This window comes from Oncorhynchus masou, chromosome 23, assembly GCF_036934945.1.
Source record: "Oncorhynchus masou masou isolate Uvic2021 chromosome 23, UVic_Omas_1.1, whole genome shotgun sequence".
Classification (NCBI taxonomy): Eukaryota; Metazoa; Chordata; class Actinopteri; order Salmoniformes; family Salmonidae; genus Oncorhynchus; species Oncorhynchus masou.
Genome location: NC_088234.1, coordinates 10,256,604 through 10,278,362, shown reverse-complemented (window position 1 = coordinate 10,278,362; position 21,759 = coordinate 10,256,604). Strand labels below are relative to the sequence as shown.

Genomic DNA, 21,759 nt, shown 5'->3' with positions numbered 1-21,759 from the left:
CTATTGATATCTAGTGGTGTGGGGGCTGTGCTTTGGCAAAGTGGGGGAGTCAGATAAAATAATCATGTTCCTTGAGTTTTGTTGGAGTGACAAAAAGTGGCTAATCGCTAACTGATCTCTCGTGTCTCTTCATTGAGCAGAGCAGCCCAAGCGGAGCCGTTGCTATGGAAACTCACAGGGCCATGAGTGCATAGGGAGCGAGTGACAGACAGAGGAGCAGCTAATTTGGCAGAAGTTACAAATATGATGACTTGCAACTCGACTTTGACTTTAACACCAATGACTCGTGACTTAACTTGACTTTGACTTTAACACCAATGACTCGTGACTTAACTTGGACTTGACACCTTATGACTCGACCTGACTTGATACCCTCCCCCAGTCCGCCACAGGAGTCGCTGATGAGACAAGGACATCCCTACCGGCCAAGCCCTTCCTAACCCGAACGACGCTAGGCCAATTGTGCGTCGCCCCACGTACCTCCCAGTCGCGGCCGGTTATGACAGAGCCTGGGCGCGAACCCAGAGTCTCTGGTGGCACAGCTGGCGCTGCAGTACAGCGCTCTTAACTACTGCGCCACCCGGGATGCGCAAAGTTTTGGTCACTTTCCGTCAGTGGTTGACAATAAGTACAGCCCAGTGTGTCGCAGAACAATGACATCAAAAATAGAGAACCTCTACAGAGAGACGTTCAAACTGAAAAAACTCAGTTGAGCAACACGGACCATGTTTCAGTCACAGTGGACATTTGGCCCTACAGAAAGATGAGGGGTTCCTTGGTGTCACTGTGCACTGTATGGAGAAAGATGGAGAGAGGCTACAGCTCAAGTCCAATCTCTTGGCGAAAGGCTTGCACACGGCCGAAGAAGATGAAATACCCGATGAAGGTCACCTTGACGACCCAGAGCTCTGGAATGACCTGACCCTGGAAGACCAGCAAACAGAGGATGCTGCTATTGCAAACAAAACAGCGCTTGCAGTGTTTAGCCCACACTCTCCAGTTGCTGGTGGGAGACGGCTTGAATAGAAAGAAAAGTGATGACTCCTTCTCTTTCAAAGTTATCAAAAAGCAGCTGCCTTGGATCCGGCTTTTTCTCTGATGTGGGCGGAGCACCATGTGCTGGTCAAGGAGGAGGTCAAGGAGGAGGTGGCACAGAGAGTGAAAGGTAAATATTATCGAGTTTAATATAACTTTTTCTCATAAGTTTATCCAATTGACTGCAACAATAATACTTGTTCAGTTTAACCCACTGCATCACCAAAACTCTTTAATACCGGCCATTTTGTTTCTGCTATGCTTTCACATGTTTTGCCAGAACTGATTCTGCAAGATGCTGCAGGGACTGAGCAAGCTGTGCCTCTTGTTGATGAGAAAGAGCGAGAGGACCATAGTCCTGGACAAGAAGAAGGGCTGTTTACTGTAAGAGGCAGAAGAAAGCTGTGGGGACCTCTCCAGCACTACTCCTAAGTCACTACCTTGCGAAGGACAGAATGACCTCTTGTTCTGGGCAATGAACAGCAAGGTTCTTCCTTCACTGAGTCGAGTGGCCATCAGCGTCTTGGCAGGGCCTCCAGCGCTCCAGTGGAACGTGTCTTTAGCCATGGTGGCATCATACCGCGGCCTCATCGTGCACAAATGACTGACAGACGTTTAGCGCATTTGGTCTTTTGCAAATGCAATGCATCATGGGGCCCTGAGATAAGAGAAAAAATGAAACCATATTAGAGAGACATATTTCCCTCAGATTACACAGATCCACAAAGAATTCGAAAACAAATCCAATTTTGAAATTCCAGTGTGCCATCACAGCTACAAGATTTGTGACCTGTTGCCACGAGAAAAGGGCAACCAGTGAAGAACAAACACCATTGTAAATACAACCCATATTTATGCTTATTTATTTTCCCTTGTGTACTTTAACCATTTGTACATTGTTACAACACTGTATATATATATATATATATATATATATATATAAAACACCAATATATATATATAATATGACATGTGTAATGTCTTATTGTTTTGAAACTTCTGTATGTGTAATTTTTACTGTTAATTTTTGTTTATTTCACTCTCTTTCTCACTCTCCATCTCTCTCTCTCTCAATTCACTTCAATTCAAGGGGCTTTATTGGCATGAACAGTAAACATTACACTCACAGAACTTCTTTCCCCCGATCTCCAGCCTATAGGGAGGAGGTCAGAGACCTGACCGTGTGGTGCCAGGACAACCACCTCTCTCTTTTTCCCCCTCATCAATCTACGCACAATACCCCACGATGACAAAACAAACAAAAACGTTTTTTAGAAATATTAGCAAATGTATAAAAAAGAAATAATGAAATATCACATTTACAGTATTCAGACCCTTATCTCAGTATTTAGTTAAAGCACCTTTGGTAGCGATTACAGCTTCAAGTCTTAGGTATGACGATGGAAGCTCGGCACACCTGTATTAGGGGAGTTTCTCCCATTTCATTTAAACCTGGTTCATTTAAACCTGGTTCATTTAAAACTGGTTCATTTAAACCTGCAGGGTTCATTTCAATCTGCAGGGTTCATTTAAACCTGCAGGGTTCATTTAAACCTGCAGGGTTCATTTAAACCTGCAGGGTTCATTTAAACCTGCAGGGTTCATTTAAACCTGCAGGGTTCATTTAAACCTGGTTCATTGACACCTGGTTGATTTACACCTGGTTGATTTACAGTGCATTCACATTTTGTTACATTACAGCCTTATTCTAAAATGGATATTATGCACATTGATAGCTTGATAGCGAACGTCCTCACCATGTGATTCATCATAGTAGCAGGCAGCAGCAATCTAAAGGATCAGATCCGAAAACATGCCAGCAAAAGTGATCGGGTGAAGTGAGTGGACAGAGACAGACAGGGGGATCACTGTACAGCCTGTCCTTCTCTTTACAGACAGGCAGTTGCGTTATTTGTGACCAGCTCAAACTTATGTATCAACTTTTTTTTTATTGTGTTTTTAACATTGGATAAAAGTGATTCAGAGCTATAAAATGGTACACCATACACTAAAGTTGAGGAACAATGGGAAAGTAATTATGTTTTGGAATTTGATAGTCTTGTGACCTCACTTCTGAGAAAATGGAGAGAACAGCTAATTCATCTATTTTATGAAATTAGTCTGAAGAGCTCGCATTGGTGAATTCAACCCGGGTTCGATCCCAGGCTGTGTCGCAGCCGGCCACGACCAGCAGATAAAAGGGACTTGATCCATACCAACAGAAGTCATTGTTTAACGGATGTCCCCCTTTACTTTTATCAGCAACAAAAATGTAGTGCTGAAAAAAATATTTCAATATTTTAATAAAATGTGTATGGCCTTTAGTTTTCAAAAACTGGCTAACACTACAAACACCTCTGACGTCCTTACCATCCGTCTCTTAAAGCTGGAATCCTTAATTAGTGAAACTGAAAAATCATTTTGGACCGTTACAAAAACAGTTTCCCCTCTAATGCAGATTCAATCTGATGACAGCAGACACCTATTATTCATTGTTCTGCCAGACATAATGGGACCCATCTCATCCACAACGTTTACTAAAAGTTTGCCAAAAAGCACATGGATGATCAAGACTCTATGAAGAATGTTCTATGGACAGATAGTATAACACAAAAGTATAACAACTGTTTGGACAACATGGGTTCCACTATGCCTGGCGAAAACCAAACATTGCATTCCACAGTAAGACCCATCTCGTCCAAAAAGTTATATCAACAGTCAAGCATGGTGGTGTGATGGTTTGGGGACGCTTTGATGTCTCAGGACCTGGACGACTTGTCTTAATAGAAGGAACCATGAATTCTGTATCAGAGAATTCTACAGGGGAATGTCAGGAAATCAATCTGTGAACTGAGGCGCAGCTGGGTCAGGCAGCAAGGTAATGATTCTGTGGACCACTAATTGTGTCCCAAATGACACCCTATTCCCTATTTTTTAGTGCACTACTTTTGACCACAGCCCATCGTTCTCTGGTCAAAAGTAGTGCACTGAATTGGGAATAGGGTGCCATTGGAGAAAGATCCAAAACACAAGTCTACATGAAAATGGCAAAAAAAAAGTGACACATTTGAAGTTTTGGAATGGCCTAGTCAAAGCCCAGACCTAATCCAGACCTAATCCCAATTGAGATGTTGTGGCAGGACTTGAAACGAGCAGTTCATGCTTGGAATACCCCAGAAATGTCGCTGAGATAAAGCACTTCTCCATGGAAGAGTGGGCCAAAATTCCTCCACAGCGATGTGAGACATCAACAAACACAGGAAGTGTTGGAGTCATAGCAGCTTAAAAAGGTGGCACAACCAGTTGAGAGACAATTACTTTTTCCACATGGGAGCATTGGGTGTTGCATAACTTTGTTTATGAAATATGTAATTGTTGTGTTACTTGAAACAGTCAGTATACAAAACAAATATGCAAAAGTAGAAAAAGGGGGCAGATACTTATGTAAATGAGTATTGCTACCTTACGTTCATGTACTACTCAAAGCAAATATAGTACTTTAATTATTCATCAAATACAGTCAAATGCGAAACATATTGTGGTATGATACTACTCTTCTACGTAGGTTTTTCTATTTTTCTTTTCTATTGTGTTACTGACTAACTAGCTAACTAGCTAACTCTCTCTCCTCTCTCTCCTCTGCTCTCATCCTTCTAGACCTATCGGCTGCCTTCGATACTGTGAACCATCAGATCCTCCTCTCCACCCTCTCCGAGTTGGGCATCTCCGGCGCGGCCCACGCTTGGATTGCGTCCTACCTGACAGGTCGCTCCTACCAGGTGGCGTGGCGAGAATCTGTCTCCTCGCCACGCGCTCTCACCACTGGTGTCCCACAGGGCTCTGTTCTAGGCCCTCTCCTATTCTCGCTATACACCAAGTCACTTGGCTCTGTCATAACCTCACATGGTCTCTCCTATCATTGCTATGCAGACGACACACAATTAATCTTCTCCTTTCCCCTTCTGATGACCAGGTGGCGAATCGCATCTCTGCATGTCTGGCAGACATATCAGTGTGGATGACGGATCACCACCTCAAGCTGAACCTCGGCAAGACGGAGCTGCTCTTCCTCCCGGGGAAGGACTGCCCATTCCATGATCTCGCCATCACGGTTGACAACTCCATTGTGTCCTCCTCCCAGAGCGCTAAGAACCTTGGCGTGATCCTGGACAACACCCTGTCGTTCTCAACCAACATCATGGCGGTGGCCCGTTCCTGTAGGTTCATGCTCTACAACATCCGCAGAGTACGACCCTGCCTCACACAGGAAGCGGCGCAGGTCCTAATCCAGGCACTTGTCATCTCCCGTCTGGATTACTGCAACTCTCTGTTGGCTGGGCTCCCTGCCTGTGCCATTAAACCCCTACAACTCATCCAGAACGCCGCAGCCCGTCTGGTGTTCAACCTTCCCAAGTTCTCTCACGTCACCCCGCTCCTCCGCTCTCTCCACTGGCTTCCAGTTGAAGCTCGCATCCGCTACAAGACCATGGTGCTTGCCTACGGAGCTGTGAGGGGAACGGCACCGCAGTACCTCCAGGCTCTGATCAGGCCCTACACCCAAGCAAGGGCACTGCGTTCATCCACCTCTGGCCTGCTCGCTCCCTACCATTGAGGAAGTACAGTTCCCGCTCAGCCCAGTCAAAACTGTTCGCTGCTCTGGCCCCCCAATGGTGGAACAAACTCCCTCACGACGCCAGGACAGCGGAGTCAATCACCACCTTCCGGAGACACCTGAAACCCCACCTCTTCAAGGAATACCTAGGATAGGATAAGTAATCCTTCTCACCACCCCCCTTAATGATTTAGATGCACTATTGTAAAGTGGCTGTTCCACTGGATGTCAGAAGGTGAATTCACCAATTTGTAAGTCGCTCTGGATAAGAGCGTCTGCTAAATGACTTAAATGTAATGTAAATGTAACTCTTTGTCGCACTGCTTTGCTTTATCTTGGTCAGGTCGCAGATGTAGACCAGTTGAGAACAAGTTCTTATTTACCTGTTTAAATAAAAATATATATAAAATGATATCTTGGTCATATCGTCCAGCCCTACATTACATCATGAGGTTCTCTTGGAGATTTATTTATTTATTACAAACATTACTCCGATTTTTAGATCACATATACACTGAATCAGATTTTTCATTCAGTGTCATTTGAAAAACAACCCTTTTTAATTCACAAGACCTGTCACATAGAACATGAGGTAAAACATCGGTAAACTGTGGAGCAACACACAAGGTATAAAACACAGGGATACGAAAGCCATGCTTAGACAGGCAGTCTGAAGTGACTCAGATCGGATTTTTTTGGGGCATATCTGATACACATCTGATCTCTGCAAAAATGACTAAACAATTTCATAGCTTGATTCATAGTAATTGAACCTCAACTCATACATGCACGCACAGTCACACTAAAAATCTAAAAAAAAACAATCCACAGTAAAAGATCCCTGAGGTTATTCATGACGCTGCTCAGTGCATTAAATTATACTGTCTGTTAATCCCGTCGGACCAAACATCTAAGATCTCACTCCAGGTTTCCCTGGGTCAGGGGTTAAACATGATAATGAACCTACATTTATAGTCTCTTCAGTCTGTCCAGCAGCTTGCGAGACCTGACGTTCTAGCTCAGGGGTGGGCATCTCCAGTCCTCAAGGGCCTGATTGGAGTCACACTTTTTCTCCATCCTTAGCAAACGCCAATGAATCAAATTGCATTCTAAACTGATGATCATGATTAGGGTGGCAGGTAGCCTAGTGGTTAGAGCATTGGACTAGCAACCGGAAGGTTCCGAGATCAAATCCCCGAGCTGACAAGATAAAAATCTGTTGTTCTGCCCCTGAACAAGGCAGTTAACCCACTGTTCCTAGACCAGTTAACCCACTGTTCCTAGACCAGCTAACCCACTGTTCCTAGACCAGCTAACCCACTGTTCCTAGACCAGTTAACCCACTGTTCCTAGACCAGTTAACCCACTGTTCCTAGACCAGTTAACCCACTGTTCCTAGACCAGTTAACCCACTGTTCCTAGACCAGTTAACCCACTGTTCCTAGACCAGTTAACCCACTGTTCCTAGGCCAGTTAACCCACTGTTCCTAGGCCAGTTAACCCCCTGTTCCTAGGCCGTCATTGTAAATAATAATTTGTTCTTAACTGACTTGCCAGGTTAAATAAAATACATTTGGTGATTATTGGAGTCAAGTGTGTTAGCTGTGGCAAAACTGACACCCATCAGGCCCTGGAGGGTGAAGTGCCCACCCCTGAGCTAGAACGTCAGGTAACATTGAACATTCCAGAAACAGACGACCTATTTTGGGCAAACCTCAGTGAAGACCAACTGTGTCCCACAGAACAAAATACATTTGATACCCCCCCCTGCCCTAGGTACAGATCGAGGATCAGCTTTCCCTCCAATCCTAACCAGGGGAGTTCACTCTGGCCAAGGTGAGCCCATCCTGGGCAGAGTCCCTACAGGAGTGCACCTGGGTCTGGAGGAAGCTCCAGAGATGAAGCAGGTCTGTGGGTAGCAGCTTGTGGAGGACCATGATACTGTGGTAGTGACAAGATAATGGTCTTAGACACGTAAGGGTTGCAAAATTTAAAAAAAATACTGGTTGTAGGATTCTTGGAATTTATTCTTCTTCTCTCATAATGCCAGGAATCTTCTAACCAGGATTCCTTATAAAATACAGGTAATTGTGGAACTCTAAAAGTAGTGCTGTATGCAGAATAGACAATGTACATTACACACTGGACAGAATACATAGATTACACGTGACCCATGTCATACTGCCGGGGCGGCAGTGTAGCCTAGTGGTTAGAGCATTGGACTAGTAACCGAGCTGACAAGGTACAAAATCTGTCGTTCTGCCCCTGCACAGGCAGTTAACCCACTGTTCCTAGGCCGTCATTGAAAATAAGAATTTGTTCTTAACTGACTTGACTAGTTAAATAAAGGTAAAAATTAAAATACACAGTACCAGTCAAAGGTTTGGTTACGACATGATTCCATATGTTATTTCATAGTTTGTCTTCACTATTATTCTACAATGCATAACATAGTACAAAATAAAGACAAACCCTTGAATGAGAAGGTGTGTCCAAACTTTTGACTGGTATTGTGTATTGAACACGTCTCGTACAGCCAAGAACGTAACACCCTGGTCCTTACACATCCTGGTGCTCCGGACAGAGCTCGGCTACTTGTTGCTGTTTAGGTGTTTGTTAGACATGGAAACGAAAGAGTACTTTTACCTGTTGAGGTAGTGACAGGGGTGGCGGGAGGGAGAGTACTCCACAGGCATGAAGCCAGGATGGTTTCTGGCTGATAGGTTAGCTGCCTGGAGAGAGACGGAGCAGATAGAGGGGGAAGAGAAATGAGGGAGAGAGAAAGAAGGGGGGGTATCATTTTGTTACATTTGCTTATGTGAGTTTGTCCATTGTGGTAAGCATCCCAAATGGCACCCTATTCCCTATATAGTGCACTACTTAATACCAGGGCCCATAGGGTAGTGCACTACTTAATACCAGGGCCCATAGGGTAGTGCACTACTTTGACCAGGGCTCTACGGAGGAGTTGGGTCCTGGGCCGGCAGGTAGCCTAGTGGTTGAGAGCACTGGATTTTATTCTTATTCGGTTACTGGTTTGAGCCAGTAACCGAAAGGTTACAAGATCAAATTCCCGAGCTGACAAGGTATGAATCTGTTGTTCTGCCCCTGAACAAGGCAGTTAACCCACTGTTCCTAGACCAGTTAACCCACTGTTCCTAGACCAGTTAACCCACTGTTCCTAGGCCAGCTAACCCACTGTTCCTAGGCCAGCTAACCCACTGTTCCTAGGCCAGCTAACCCACTGTTCCTAGACCAGTTAACCCACTGTTCCTAGGCCAGCTAACCCACTGTTCCTAGACCAGTTAACCCACTGTTCCTAGACCAGTTAACCCACTGTTCCTAGACCAGTAAACCCATTGTTCCCAGGCCGTCATTGAAATAAGAATATGTTCTTAACTGACTTGCCAGGTTAAAGAAAAGGTAAAAATAAAATGTTGTGGCTCAAGGAATGACTGCGTCTACCTGTATATTTCTAAATGACCAAATATTATTGAAATTAAATTTTAGCATGTGATGGTGATAATCAGTATAAAATTCATCCAATCAACCAAAGAACTCACCTGTGCGACCATGCCGACGTAGGCATCGTCGATGGGAAAGAGAGGCACCCTGGTGGAGGCATGGAGGAGAAGAGAGAGGGCATCTCTGGAGAGGAGGTAGCCCCCGCCCCCAGCGTAGGGAGGGTAGGGGCCAAGGTACAAGGAGTAGGGAACATAGTACTTATTCCACCATATACGCACAGGATAGGTTTCCACAAAGATACGTCCCATGTAGAGAGGCCGGGGAGACCCTGTTCCTCCCTCTGTTCCTCGCTCTCTCCCTGCCCCTCCCTCTGTTCCTCGCTCTCTCCCTGCCCCTGGTCCTATCACTCTCTTCATCTCAGTCCCCCTCCTCATCCCTCTCCCTCCCCCTCCCTCTGTTCCTCGCTCTCTCCCTGCCCCTCCCTCAGTTCCTCGCTCTCTCCCTGCCCCTGGTCCTATCACTCTCTTCATCTCAGTCCCCCTCCTCATCCCTCTCTCTCCCCCTATCTCCATCTCTCCCTTTTCTCCTCTCCTCATCCCTCTCCTTATCAATGTCTCTCCCTCTATCTCAGTCTCTCCCTCTTCTTCTCTCCTCATCCCTGTCTCCCTGTTCCGTAGGAACCTCACCACTCTCTCCACATCCACGTAAACGTCATCGTCCCCCTTTAGAATATAGAGAACGGTTGTAGAACACTCCTGGTAGAACCAGTTCCAGAACAGAACCTCTTTCAGAGTCACATTGTAAAATGATTCTTGGAACTCCCACTGGAGAATGTCCCCGTATCTCTCACTCTCCTCCCCCACATCTGGGTCTCCCCCCTCCTCCCCCCTGTCTCTTCCCAGGCCCAGTAGAAACACCCTCCTCACGCCCTGGCCTCTCCACTCCCTCTCCCCGCCCCAGGTGGCTCGTATGGCAGCCCGGCGGTCAGAGTTGGCAGGGTGGGACTTGATTGCTAGGAGCAGAAGGATGGGGCTGGCTTCAATGTCGTGGTTGGAGTCAGGGTAGAGGGACCAGGGGTTGGGTCTGGGGTGACTGGGACCAGGGTTAAATTTGGAGTTGGGGGGATGGAGGAGGCAGCAGCGAGGCCGTCTGAGGAGGGGGTAGGAGCGGACATGTCTGAAATGTAGGAAGACCTGGTGCAGCGCAGAGGGGCTCTGGGGACCATTCAAAGAGCTGAAGAAGAAGCAAAAGTAGAAATGATCATGAAGTCATGATTTATATTATATCTGTCTGTCGTATCACCCACCTGTAGAGTAGCAGCAGAGCCAGGGAGGAGGAAAGAGACAGGACAACCAGTCTGGAGACACCAGGCCTGGGGAGCAGTATCCTAATACAGCCTAGAAGGAGGGAGGGTAAGCGGAATGGATTGTGGGAGAGAGGGATGGATTGAGGAGGTACTAATACATACATACATACACACACACACAAAAGTATGTGGACACCCCTTTCAAATGAATGGATTTGGCTATTTCGGCCACACCCGTTGCTGACAAGTGTATACAATTGAGCACACAACCACGCAATCTTCCTAGACAAACATTTGCAGTAGAATGGCCTCACTGAAGAGCTCTGTGACTTTCCAAGTGGCACCATCCTAGGATGCCACCTTTCCAACATGTCAGTTCCTCAAATTTCTGCCCTGCTGCCACGGTCAACTGTAAGTGCTGTTATTGTGAAAGTGGAAACGTCTTGGAGCAACAATGACTCAGCCGCATAGTGGTAGACCTTACAAGCTCACAGAACAGGACCACTGAGTGCTGAAACATGTAAAAATCGTCTGTTCTCGGTTGCAACACTCACTACCAAGTTCCAAACTGCCTCTGGAAGCAACGCCACGAGCTTCATGAAATGGAATGTCAGTTTAGTTCCTGAAATGGATTTGATCCCAACCCTAGGCGAGTCCAGTGAGATATCATACATTTTGTGACCAGTTTCAGGACACTAGGTGTATGGCGCAAGTCATGACTTCACAGGAGTGCCATTTGAATGTAATTTATTTTTTATCAATGCTTTTTTTTGGCAGAAATGCCTTCTGGGACATGTGAACTTTCATGTGCCTTAATAACAAACTTGTTTGCCATCTATAAATAGGAATACAATTGTTAAATTACGAGCCTAGTTGGTTTAGCCACAGAAAAAGTCAGGAACCTTCCCCCGAGCCATGATTGGTTGAGATAATCAGTGGGCTGGACATGCCGAGAGATGAGTTTCAGATTGGTTTTCTTTAAAGAAGACACTAGTCCTGACAGTGACGGTAGAAGCCGAGTACGATAAGGAGATGAATAGAAATCCTGACGTTTGATTGCAAAATGCATAGAGAGTCAAAGAGAAGACAGAAGGCTGTTGTATAAAACACCTGGCTCCGGATTACATCTTCAAACTAAGGGCAACCACGGCATCTGTGACAGAGGGGGAGAAAGATTGGATTATTATTATGCCATTGCACATGGTCATTGTGAACCAGAGTGACTGGACACAACGGGCCAGGCAAGCTGTACAAACAAAGTGGAAAATACCCAGGACGTCTTATTTAATGAAAGGGGTTTCAGTCTGCTTCGAAGCGTTCATCCAAGTATACAGGTAAGAGTCTAGCTACAGTTTCAGATATTATATACATTTCTAAATTTGTCAGGAAGTTGTTTTCATTGCAAGTTAAAGCTTACTGTTAGCTAGCTAGCTGACGGTAGATGGCTGGCTTGCTACATAACATTAGGTGTATTTTCTGTGTGTAGTGATATCTCAGAATGCCATTTTGCATTGCTAGTCATAGCTTAATGTTAGCTAGCTAACTAGTTAACCAAATAGGTTCAATGTTAACTTTAGCTAGCTATGACAATCAGTATGTATTTGCTCGTACTCTATGAATTGGGATTATGGTTCATTGTTTAGCTAGCTAGCTGACCCATCAAGTTAGCCAGGTGTCTGGCGCTGATTACGGCCATCCAGACGTCGCCAGGTCCCATCTACTATCCCTCTGACCCCATGTAGCCAGGTCCATCCACTATCCCTCTGACCCCATGTAGCCAGGTCCATCCACTATCCCTCTGACCCAGGTCCCATCTACTATCCTTCTGACCCAGGTCCCATCTACTATCCTTCTGACCCAGGTCCCATCTACTATCCTTCTGACCCAGGTCCCATCTACTATCCTTCTGACCCAGGTCCCATCTACTATCCTTCTGACCCAGGTCCCATCTACTATCCCTCTGACCCAGGTCCCATCTACTATCCTTCTGACCCAGGTCCCATCTACTATCCTTCTGACCCAGGTCCCATCTACTATCCTTCTGACCCAGGTCCCATCTACTATCCTTCTGACCCAGGTCCCATCTACTATCCTTCTGACCCAGGTCCCATCTACTATCCCTCTGACCCAGGTCCCATCTACTATCCCTCTGACCCAGGTCCCATCTACTATCCCTTTGACCCCATGTAGCCAGGTCCATCCACTATCCCTCTGACCCAGGTCCCATCTACTATCCTTCTGACCCAGGTCCCATCTACTAACCTTCTGACCCAGGTCCCATCTACTATCCTTCTGACCCAGGTCCCATCTACTATCCCTCTGACCCAGGTCCCATCTACTATCCCTCTGACCCAGGTCCCATCTACTATCCTTCTGACCCAGGTCCCATCTACTATCCTTCTGACCCAGGTCCCATCTACTATCCTTCTGACCCAGGTCCCATCTACTATCCTTCTGACCCAGGTCCCATCTACTATCCTTCTGACCCAGGTCCCATCTACTATCCTTCTGACCCAGGTCCCATCTACTATGCTTCTGACCCAGGTCCCATCTACTATGCTTCTGACCCTATGTAGCCAGGTCCCATCTACTATCCTCTGACCCCATGACCCAGGTCCATCCCATCCCTCTGACCCAGGTCCCATCTCCCTCTGACCCAGGTCCCATCTACTATCCTTCTGACCCAGGTCCCATCTACTATCCTTCTGACCCAGGTCCCATCTACTATGCTTCTGACCCAGGTCCCATCTACTATGCTTCTGACCCTATGTAGCCAGGTCCCATCTACTATCCTTCTGACCCCATGTAGCCAGGTCCCATCTACTATCCTTCTGACCCAGGTCCCATCTACTATCCTTCTGACCCTATGTAGCCAGGTCCCATCTACTATCCTTCTGACCCTATGTAGCCAGGTCCCATCTACTATCCTTCTGACCCCATGTAGCCAGGTCCCATCTACTATCCTTCTGACCCTATGTAGCCAGGTCCCATCTACTATCCTTCTGACCCTATGTAGCCAGGTCCCATCTACTATCCTTCTGACCCTATGTAGCCAGGTCCCATCTACTATCCTTCTGACCCTATGTAGCCAGGTCCCATCTACTATGCTTCTGACCCTATGTAGCCAGGTCCCATCTACTATCCTTCTGACCCCATGTAGCCAGGTCCCATCTACTATCCTTCTGACCTATGTAGCCAGGTCCCATCTACTATCCTTCTGACCCCAGGTCCCATCTACTATCCTTCTGACCCTATGTAGCCAGGTCCCATCTACTATCCTTCTGACCCAGGTCCCATCTACTATCCTAGACCCTATGTAGCCAGGTCCCATCTACTATCCTTCTGACCCTATGTAGCCAGGTCCCATCTACTATCCTTCTGACCCAATGTAGCCAGGTCCCATCTACTATCCTTCTGACCCTATGTAGCCAGGTCCCATCCAGGTCCCATCTACTATCCTTCTGACCCAATGTAGCCAGGTCCCATCTACTATCCTTCTGACCCTATGTAGCCAGGTCCCATCTACTATCCTTCTGACCCAGGTCCCATCTACTATCCTTCTGACCCTATACAGCCAGGTCCCATCTACTATCCTTCTGCCAGGTCCCATCTACTATCCTTCTGACCCTATGTAGCCAGGTCCATCTACTATCCTTCTGACTATCCTTCTGACCCTATGTAGCCAGGTCCCATCTACTATCCTTCTGACCCAATGTAGCCAGGTCCCATCTACTATCCTTCTGACCCTATGTAGCCAGGTCCCATCTACTATCCTTCTGACCCTATGTAGCCAGGTCCCATCTACTATCCTTCTGACCCTATGTAGCCAGGTCCCATCTACTATCCTTCTGACCCTATGTAGCCAGGTCCCATCTACTATCCTTCTGACCCTATGTAGCCAGGTCCCATCTACTATCCTTCTGACCCTATGCAGCCAGGTCCCATCTACTATCCTTCTGACCCTATGTAGCCAGGTCCCATCTACTATCCTTCTGACCCTATGCAGCCAGGTCCCATCTACTATCCTTCTGACCCTATGCAGCCAGGTCCCATCTACTATCCTTCTGACCCTATGCAGCCAGGTCCCATCTACTTTTTAACTACGCGCAAGCCTGTCTTGTTTGGTGTCCACTGTGAAAGAAAACCACAACAAGTCAACTACTTGGTTGATGAAGGCATGTCATCCAGCAAAGGCAGCAGCGCCGTCATCAACTAGGGAGTTGGGAAACACGTGTGGACCTGAATAGTGATAACTGCAGTGGCCAAAACAAGAACAAGTTTGTGCTCTGGTATTGCGCTTGGCGGACCGTGCACAACCTCCACCATTCTGGAACTTCACTACCTGATCCTGTCTGAGACTGACAGCACTGACAGGGGTCAACGTCCCACAGCTGGTTGGACTGGAGGATGATACGGTGCTGGTGGAAAGCGGTGGCTGGCAACAACACCGGACTCTGTACTTCAGGCCGCTGCCACAGATCAAGCAGTAGCCGCACTTCAGGTGAAAATAATCTTCATTGCATTGTATGAGATTATTATTCTTATCTAAACTTAGGGGGTGAATTGATGTTGTGCGAGGTTGTAATGTCTTCTATTTTTTGGTTATTTCCTGTTTTACAGCTTCGATGCTTTGGAGCCTTGTCACTAAGGAGCGTTCAGACTCAGTCGGGACCAGGTTTTAGCTGCTGCGCAACGCTGACATCCTTCCTCCTGTAGATGGCCTGCTATGTACAAGCTCCACCTGGACTGGACACAGCTCGACAAAACGTATGTTTTTCGGAAGATCAGAGTTTTGCCACGAAGAGGCTATGGACATCACATGCCCCGCACCAAAGTCCAGGGCAGGACGGAAACCGTCTCTCTGAATATAGATTCTTGTTCATGAATGTTTTGGACGGACCAGTCATCAGCACTACCTGCAGTGCATTTATTCATATTCATAAAGCCCTTCGTACATCAGCTGATATCTCAAAGTGCTGTACAGAAACCCAGCCTAAAACCCCAAACAGCAAGCAATGCAGGTGTAGAAGCACATATTCAAATGACTCTCCTAACACACACACCATATGTTGCTGCTACAATTGTTTTTTAAATCCTGCTGCTTAGGCATTTTACCCCTGGTTGTATGGAGATAACTACCTAATCTATCATCAATATTGTTCTTGCACATAATGTATATTATTTTATTTATACGAAAAAATATCCAGGTAAATATAAAGTATTGTAGGCTACGACTTTTAGTCTTAATCTTTACTAGGCTACGACTTTTAGTCTTAATCTTTACTACACTACTCACTGTTTAGCACATTACCTCACATGTGAATACTTAGAGAGAGGTAGGACTGGTTTAAGAGGGTGGAACAATGCTGAATGGGTGTAGACAAATGAGAGCTCTCCAGTACATACCAGAACATTCAAAGGCCATTTTCTCAAAAGTTGCATTAAAGTTTATCAACTTTCGAAGCATAATTACTTTCCCCATCGATCCTAAAAACAAATGCAGTGTATGATATACCATTTTGTAGCTATGTGTCTCTGCTTTTATCCAATGTAAAAATAAAAAATAAAAATAAATAAAAAATTAAATGCACATGTTGCTACATAATACCGAATCAAGGTGTTCGGTCACATTTAGCCTACATGATGATGTAAAGTGGTTGTTTGGAAACAACAGTAGTTGCAACATAATGATGGCATCGAAAACACAATTAGCGCGCGACCTTTCTTTTTCTTTTAGTGGAAACAATACAGCTCAACAAGGCAGCATTTGGCGACTTCAAACGGAATGAAGAGAGAAGAGTCCTTACTTTCGCGGAAGTGCAACGCTTCTTCAGCAATCGGTCGTCACAGCATACTAGTTATAAACCGCACTTATTTCTACATGTCTCTTGTTTAAAAATGTGATTTTTAAACCTAACCTTAACCACACTGCTTACCTCATGCCTAACCTTAAACTAAAAGCAAAAAGTTCATTCAGTTGTAGGATATAGCTTACTTTGACTTCGTGACTGTGCTATCTAGTGGAAGCATCATTCATACATTCTCTTATGGCAACATTAAAAGCAGGATGAAACAAGCAATGTCACATGGTTGTATCATGATGCTAAACAGAAATGTTGAAATAAGCTAATTTAATCGCACTTACCCTTGGTTATCATCGTACATCTATTTGGCTTGTCAAATGTCAACACTAGTCCACAGCGACGTCGTTTTAACTCTTTACCAAAGAAGTTAATGATTGCCCAACTTCCTCCAAAATCACTTACAGCATAAGCTTTACACCACGGTTTATACTGGCCTTATGAGTGCAAACGAAAGTCGGGGAGGCGCATCTCTGACAGCCGGAGACTGATGTGGTTTTCCAACAACAAGGCTCAGTGCAACATGGCGGTGGTGCCATTGTTTATAAAACTCTTTGTAATGTCGAAATAAACATACCTCTGTCTCCCATATCACAAACTCAGCAAAAAAAAAAAAAGAAAGGTCCCCTTTTCAGGACCCTGTCTTTCAAAGATAATTCATAAAAATCCAAATAACTTCACAGATCTTCCTTGTAAAGGGTTTAAACACTGTTTCCCATGCTTGTTCAATGAACCATAAACAATTAATGAACATGCACCTGTGGAATGGTCATTAAGACACTAACAGCTTACAGAAGGTAGGCAATTAAGGTCACAATTATGAAAACTTAGGACACTAAAGAGGCCTTTCTACTGATTCTAAAAAACACCAAAAGAAAGATGCCCAGGGTCCATGCTCATCTGTGTGAACGTGCCTTAGGCATGCTGCAAGGAGGCATGAGGACTGCAGATGTGGCCAGGGCAATAAATTGCAATGTCCATACTGTGAGACGCCTAAGACAGCACTACAGGGCGGACAGCTGATTGTCCTCGCAGTGGCAGACCACGTGTAACAACACCTGCACAGGATTGGTACATCCGAACATCACACCTGTGGGACAGGTACAGGATGGCAACAACAACTGCCCGAGTTACACCAGGAACACACAATCCCTCCATCAGTGCTGAGTCTGTCCGCAATAGGTTGAGAGAGGCTGGACTTAGGGCTTGTAGGCCTGTTGTAAGGTAGGTCCTCACCAGACATCACCGGCAACAATATCGCCTATGGGCACAAACCCACCATCGCTGGACCAGACAGGACTGGCAAAAGGTTATCTTCACTGACAAGTTGCGGTTTTGTCTCACCAGGGGTGATGGTTGGATTCCCGTTTATCGTCGAAGGAATGAGCGTTACACCAAGGCCTGTACTCTGGAGCGGGATCGATTTGGAGGTGGAGGGTCCATCATAAAGGTGAAAATAGTCTGGGGCAGTGTGTCACAGCATCATTGGACTGAGCTTGTTGTCATTGCAAGCAATCTCAACGCTGTGCGTTAGAATGAAGACATCCTCCTACCTCATGTGGTACCCTTCCTGCAGGCTCATCCTGACATGACCCTCCAGCATGACAATGCCAGCAGCCATACTGCTCGTTCTGTGCGTGATTCCTGCAAGACAGGAATGTCAGTGTTCTGCCATGGCCAGCGAAGAGCCCGGATCTCAATCCAGTTGAGCACGTCTGGGACCTGTTGGATCAGAGGGTGGGGGCTAGGGCCATTCCCCCCAGAAATGTCCGGGAACTTGCAGGTGCCTTGGTGGAAGAGTGGGGAAACATCTCGCAGCAAGAACTGGCAAATCTGGTGCAGTCCATTAGGAGGAGATGCACTGCAGTACTTAATGCAGCTGGTGGCCACACCAGATACTGACTGTTTTGACCCCCCCTTTGTTCAGGGACATTATTCAATTTCTGTTACCCACATGTCTGTAGAACTTATTCAGTTTATGTCTCAGTTGTTGAATCTTATGTTCATACAAATATTTACACATTAACATTAACGTTAAGTTTGCTAAAAATAAATGCAGTTGACAGTGAGATATGTGTGCACTACAAGGGCAAAATTGTGGTGGGGCGGAGACAAACGGTAGATGGGCGTATTCCCCCATGTTTTTTTAAAACATTTTTGTTATTTTTTAATATTTTTTTACAGTTTGACCAGATTTATTATGGTATATGGAGGGATATTTTGAGAATACAGTATACGTGGAAGGCCCCCCAACCCCCCCCTAAAAAAAAAAGTTTTATAATTCTATTTTACTCATTTTGTCTGAGAGAACATTTTGCAGTTTTAAAGCTAATTTCCTGAAATTCAAAAAAAATGTCCATGGAGCATAGCGGAAAAAATAGCTGTTTAATAGCTCACCTCATGATATTCCTCACATTTTGCCATGAGAATGACAGGACATGTTGCAGTTTTAAAGTTGAACTGTCTCCTAGAACCAACTTATACACTTATAAAGGGCCTATGTGGCATCGATATGAGTCAGAAACTTTGATTCTAGTATCAAAATGAACCACAAAGTGTAAATAGGATTATTTTGGTCATAAAGCCAGTATCTTCCAAAACAACATTTGGAAGTGACTGCATCGTAACGGGTGGGGATGGGATAGTTATTAATTACTTACCAGCCCACTTTTACCAATGATGTCCAATTGCCCAGAGACAACAAGGTGGTGTCCGCCCCCAGCTGTCTCCTGTTGTGGACATGCTGTGAAGTCTGCAATGCATGCACACTTTCTCAGCATAGGAGTGAAAATCGACGTTGGTGCAGATTTCTAATGCATTCAACAATATTGTGCAAGATTGCAAGGAAGGGATTATTTACAACAAACATACAACATGATGGCTGTGACTGGTGTGTGGCTATGATACCCGTGATGTAACTAGCCAAATACATAGCCTCTCCATAATGTGTAATGTCACAGAGAGGAAGAGTTGCATGGCTAACGTTACACCTGGCGACCCATTTTGACAGGACACAACGTCAGCCAGCTTGTCATCGATATTGTAAGCATTGCATTCGCATCGTGTGAAGGCGAAGGAGAGTCGTTTGGGGACCCATTACGAAAACGAAAGTTTAGCTAGTTAGCCAAGTAATTTAAACTCGAAAAAGATAATGATAACTAACCCAGATTTGCAATTTAGGTAGCTAGCTACTTTTATGAATACAGGTATATTGTTTGGGTTAGCAGTCGGTAACTTGGTAACTCAGGACCTGTCGGTAGTCTGCCTTTAATGGAAGTGGGAGTCATGATCAAAGGTTAGGTTAAAACTAGCTATATAGGTTAAAACTAGCTAACATTCAGGGTCTTCGTCTCCTACTAGTGCTACAAACAATATGCCCGTTCTCAAAAAGTCTATTGTGTATTTTCTAGGGCATAAATGAATGAAGGATGGTACATGTCTAGCCCCCCGAGTACCAGTCTTACATAATACAAGCATTCAGTAACGTTACACGGCTGGTTGTATAGTAATACCACCTTCAGCATCACTATTCTGTACTTACAGTCCCTCTATTAGTATCATCACTAAACATATATATATAATATCCGCTATATGTTTATTGAGTGATTTATATTTGATTTAATTCACAGGCTACTCACATAACCTGGTGGTTCTGTTGTTCAGTAGTGTGGTGGGGAACCCCCTCCCATATCTGGAGCAGAAGGCTGAGGCAGAATGTGACCAGGCACCAGTCCCACTTCAGGTTGGTCAGGTCAAGGGTCAAAGTACTGTCTGTCCTGGAATTCCGCTATCAGCCATTGATGTAATCAGCGCTGTGCTGTCAACTCTACTTTTGTTTTTCTACAGCTGGAGGAGTCCTCTGACCAAAAGACCGGGGGGAGATGTGTCTTCAAACCTGTCAGGGAACCGTTTTATATGGGACGACTCCCATGTACCACCACACAAAACGCCGATAGGTACAGCATTTGTATCGGCTGTGAATGACGACTCACATGTACCACCAGACAAAACGGCGATAGGTACAGCATTTGTATCGGCTGTGAATGACGACTCACATGTACCACCAGACAAAACGGCGATAGGTACAGCATTTGTATCGGCTGTGAATGACGACTCACATGTACCACCAGACAAAACGGCGATAGGTACAGCATTTGTATCGGCTGTGAATGACGACTCACATGTACCACCAGACAAAACGGCGATAGGTACAGCATTTGTATCGGCTAGTGAATGATCGGCTGTGAATGACTCACATGTACCACCAGACAAAACGGCGATAGGTACAGCATTTTATCGGCTGTGAATGACGACTCACATGTACCACCAGACAAAACGGCGATAGGTACAGCATTTGTATCGGCTGTGAATGACACTCACATGTACCACCAGACAAAACGGCGATAGGTACAGCATTTGTATCGGCTGTGAATGACGACTCACATGTACCACCAGACAAAAGCGATAGGTACAGCATTTGTATCGGCTGTGAATGACGACTCACATGTACCACCAGACAAAACGGCGATAGGTACAGCATTTGTATCGGCTGTGAATGATGACTCACATGTACCACCAGACAAAACGGCGATAGGTACAGCATTTGTATCGGCTGTGAATGACGACTCACATGTACCACCAGACAAAACGGCGATAGGTACAGTATCTGTATTGGCTGTGAATGACGACTCGAATGAGGACACAATGTTGGCCAACGTTCAGATAGAAATGCATGATGTATTCAATTCAATTCGAATTGACCACATCCCATTTTTTATATATCTTTGATTAGTTTTGTTGTCATTGAAATGAAATATATATATTTTTCAATTATAGAATTGTAATTTCATTTTACTTCCTGCACTGATGGTGGCCGAGAGGTTACAGTTTTCTACCATCTCTTACACACTAAAAGTGGTACTTGAGGAACTCAGTGAAAACATTAACTCATGTGCCTCATCTTCACACCAAGTCTGCAAAACTACAAGCACATTTACCTGCTTTACACTCAGTTTGCAAATTGTAAAACACACTTCTTACTAAACACTGTTCTCTACATTAGACGCATCATTCAAAAGTAACAGATCTTGTGTTTCGTTTTTGGAGAAAAAAAACTGCCATTCAAAATGTACCTATGACCACAGTGCTGCCGTGTGAAAACACTTATAGCTGATTTCTTAGAAATCAGAGCTTTAGTACTATAAATAGGCTTCAGCTTGGCTTTTTTTTGTTCTGACAACAATGGAGGCCAATTAAAGGAGAGAGAGTTAGAGGAAGAGGAGTGAGAGTCAGAGGGGGACGAAGATAAGGAGGAGGCCTGTGGTGACATAGACAAGGGGGCGTGCCAGGGCTGAATACGCCACTCCAGACCCCCCCCCCCCCCGCCCCTGTTTAGCCAGAGAGAACATCGCCTGTGATGTTGTTGAGGCTCTGTGGCCAAACCCAAATAGGAGACAAAAAAAAAAAAAAAACACAATTTT

General features: G+C 45.3%; 1 protein-coding gene across 2 annotated transcripts; it reads right to left on the bottom strand.

Moving 5' to 3' along the window:
• Positions 1–6,185: 6,185 nt before the first annotated feature.
• Positions 6,186–16,736, bottom strand: LOC135510289 (N-acetyllactosaminide beta-1,3-N-acetylglucosaminyltransferase 3-like). Of its 2 annotated transcripts, XM_064931100.1 has the most exons (5): positions 16,564–16,736; positions 10,419–10,509; positions 9,211–10,345; positions 8,294–8,379; positions 6,186–7,588 (listed from the first exon to the last, which is right to left on the bottom strand). In XM_064931100.1, the coding sequence occupies exons 1-5, from the start codon at positions 16,574–16,576 to the stop codon at positions 7,456–7,458; spliced, it is 1,458 nt and encodes a 485-aa protein (XP_064787172.1). In that variant the 5' UTR covers positions 16,577–16,736; the 3' UTR covers positions 6,186–7,455. The 2 variants fall into 2 exon arrangements, with proteins under 2 accessions (XP_064787172.1, XP_064787173.1); XM_064931101.1 differs by lacking the exon at positions 10,419–10,509.
• Positions 16,737–21,759: the final 5,023 nt, after the last annotated feature.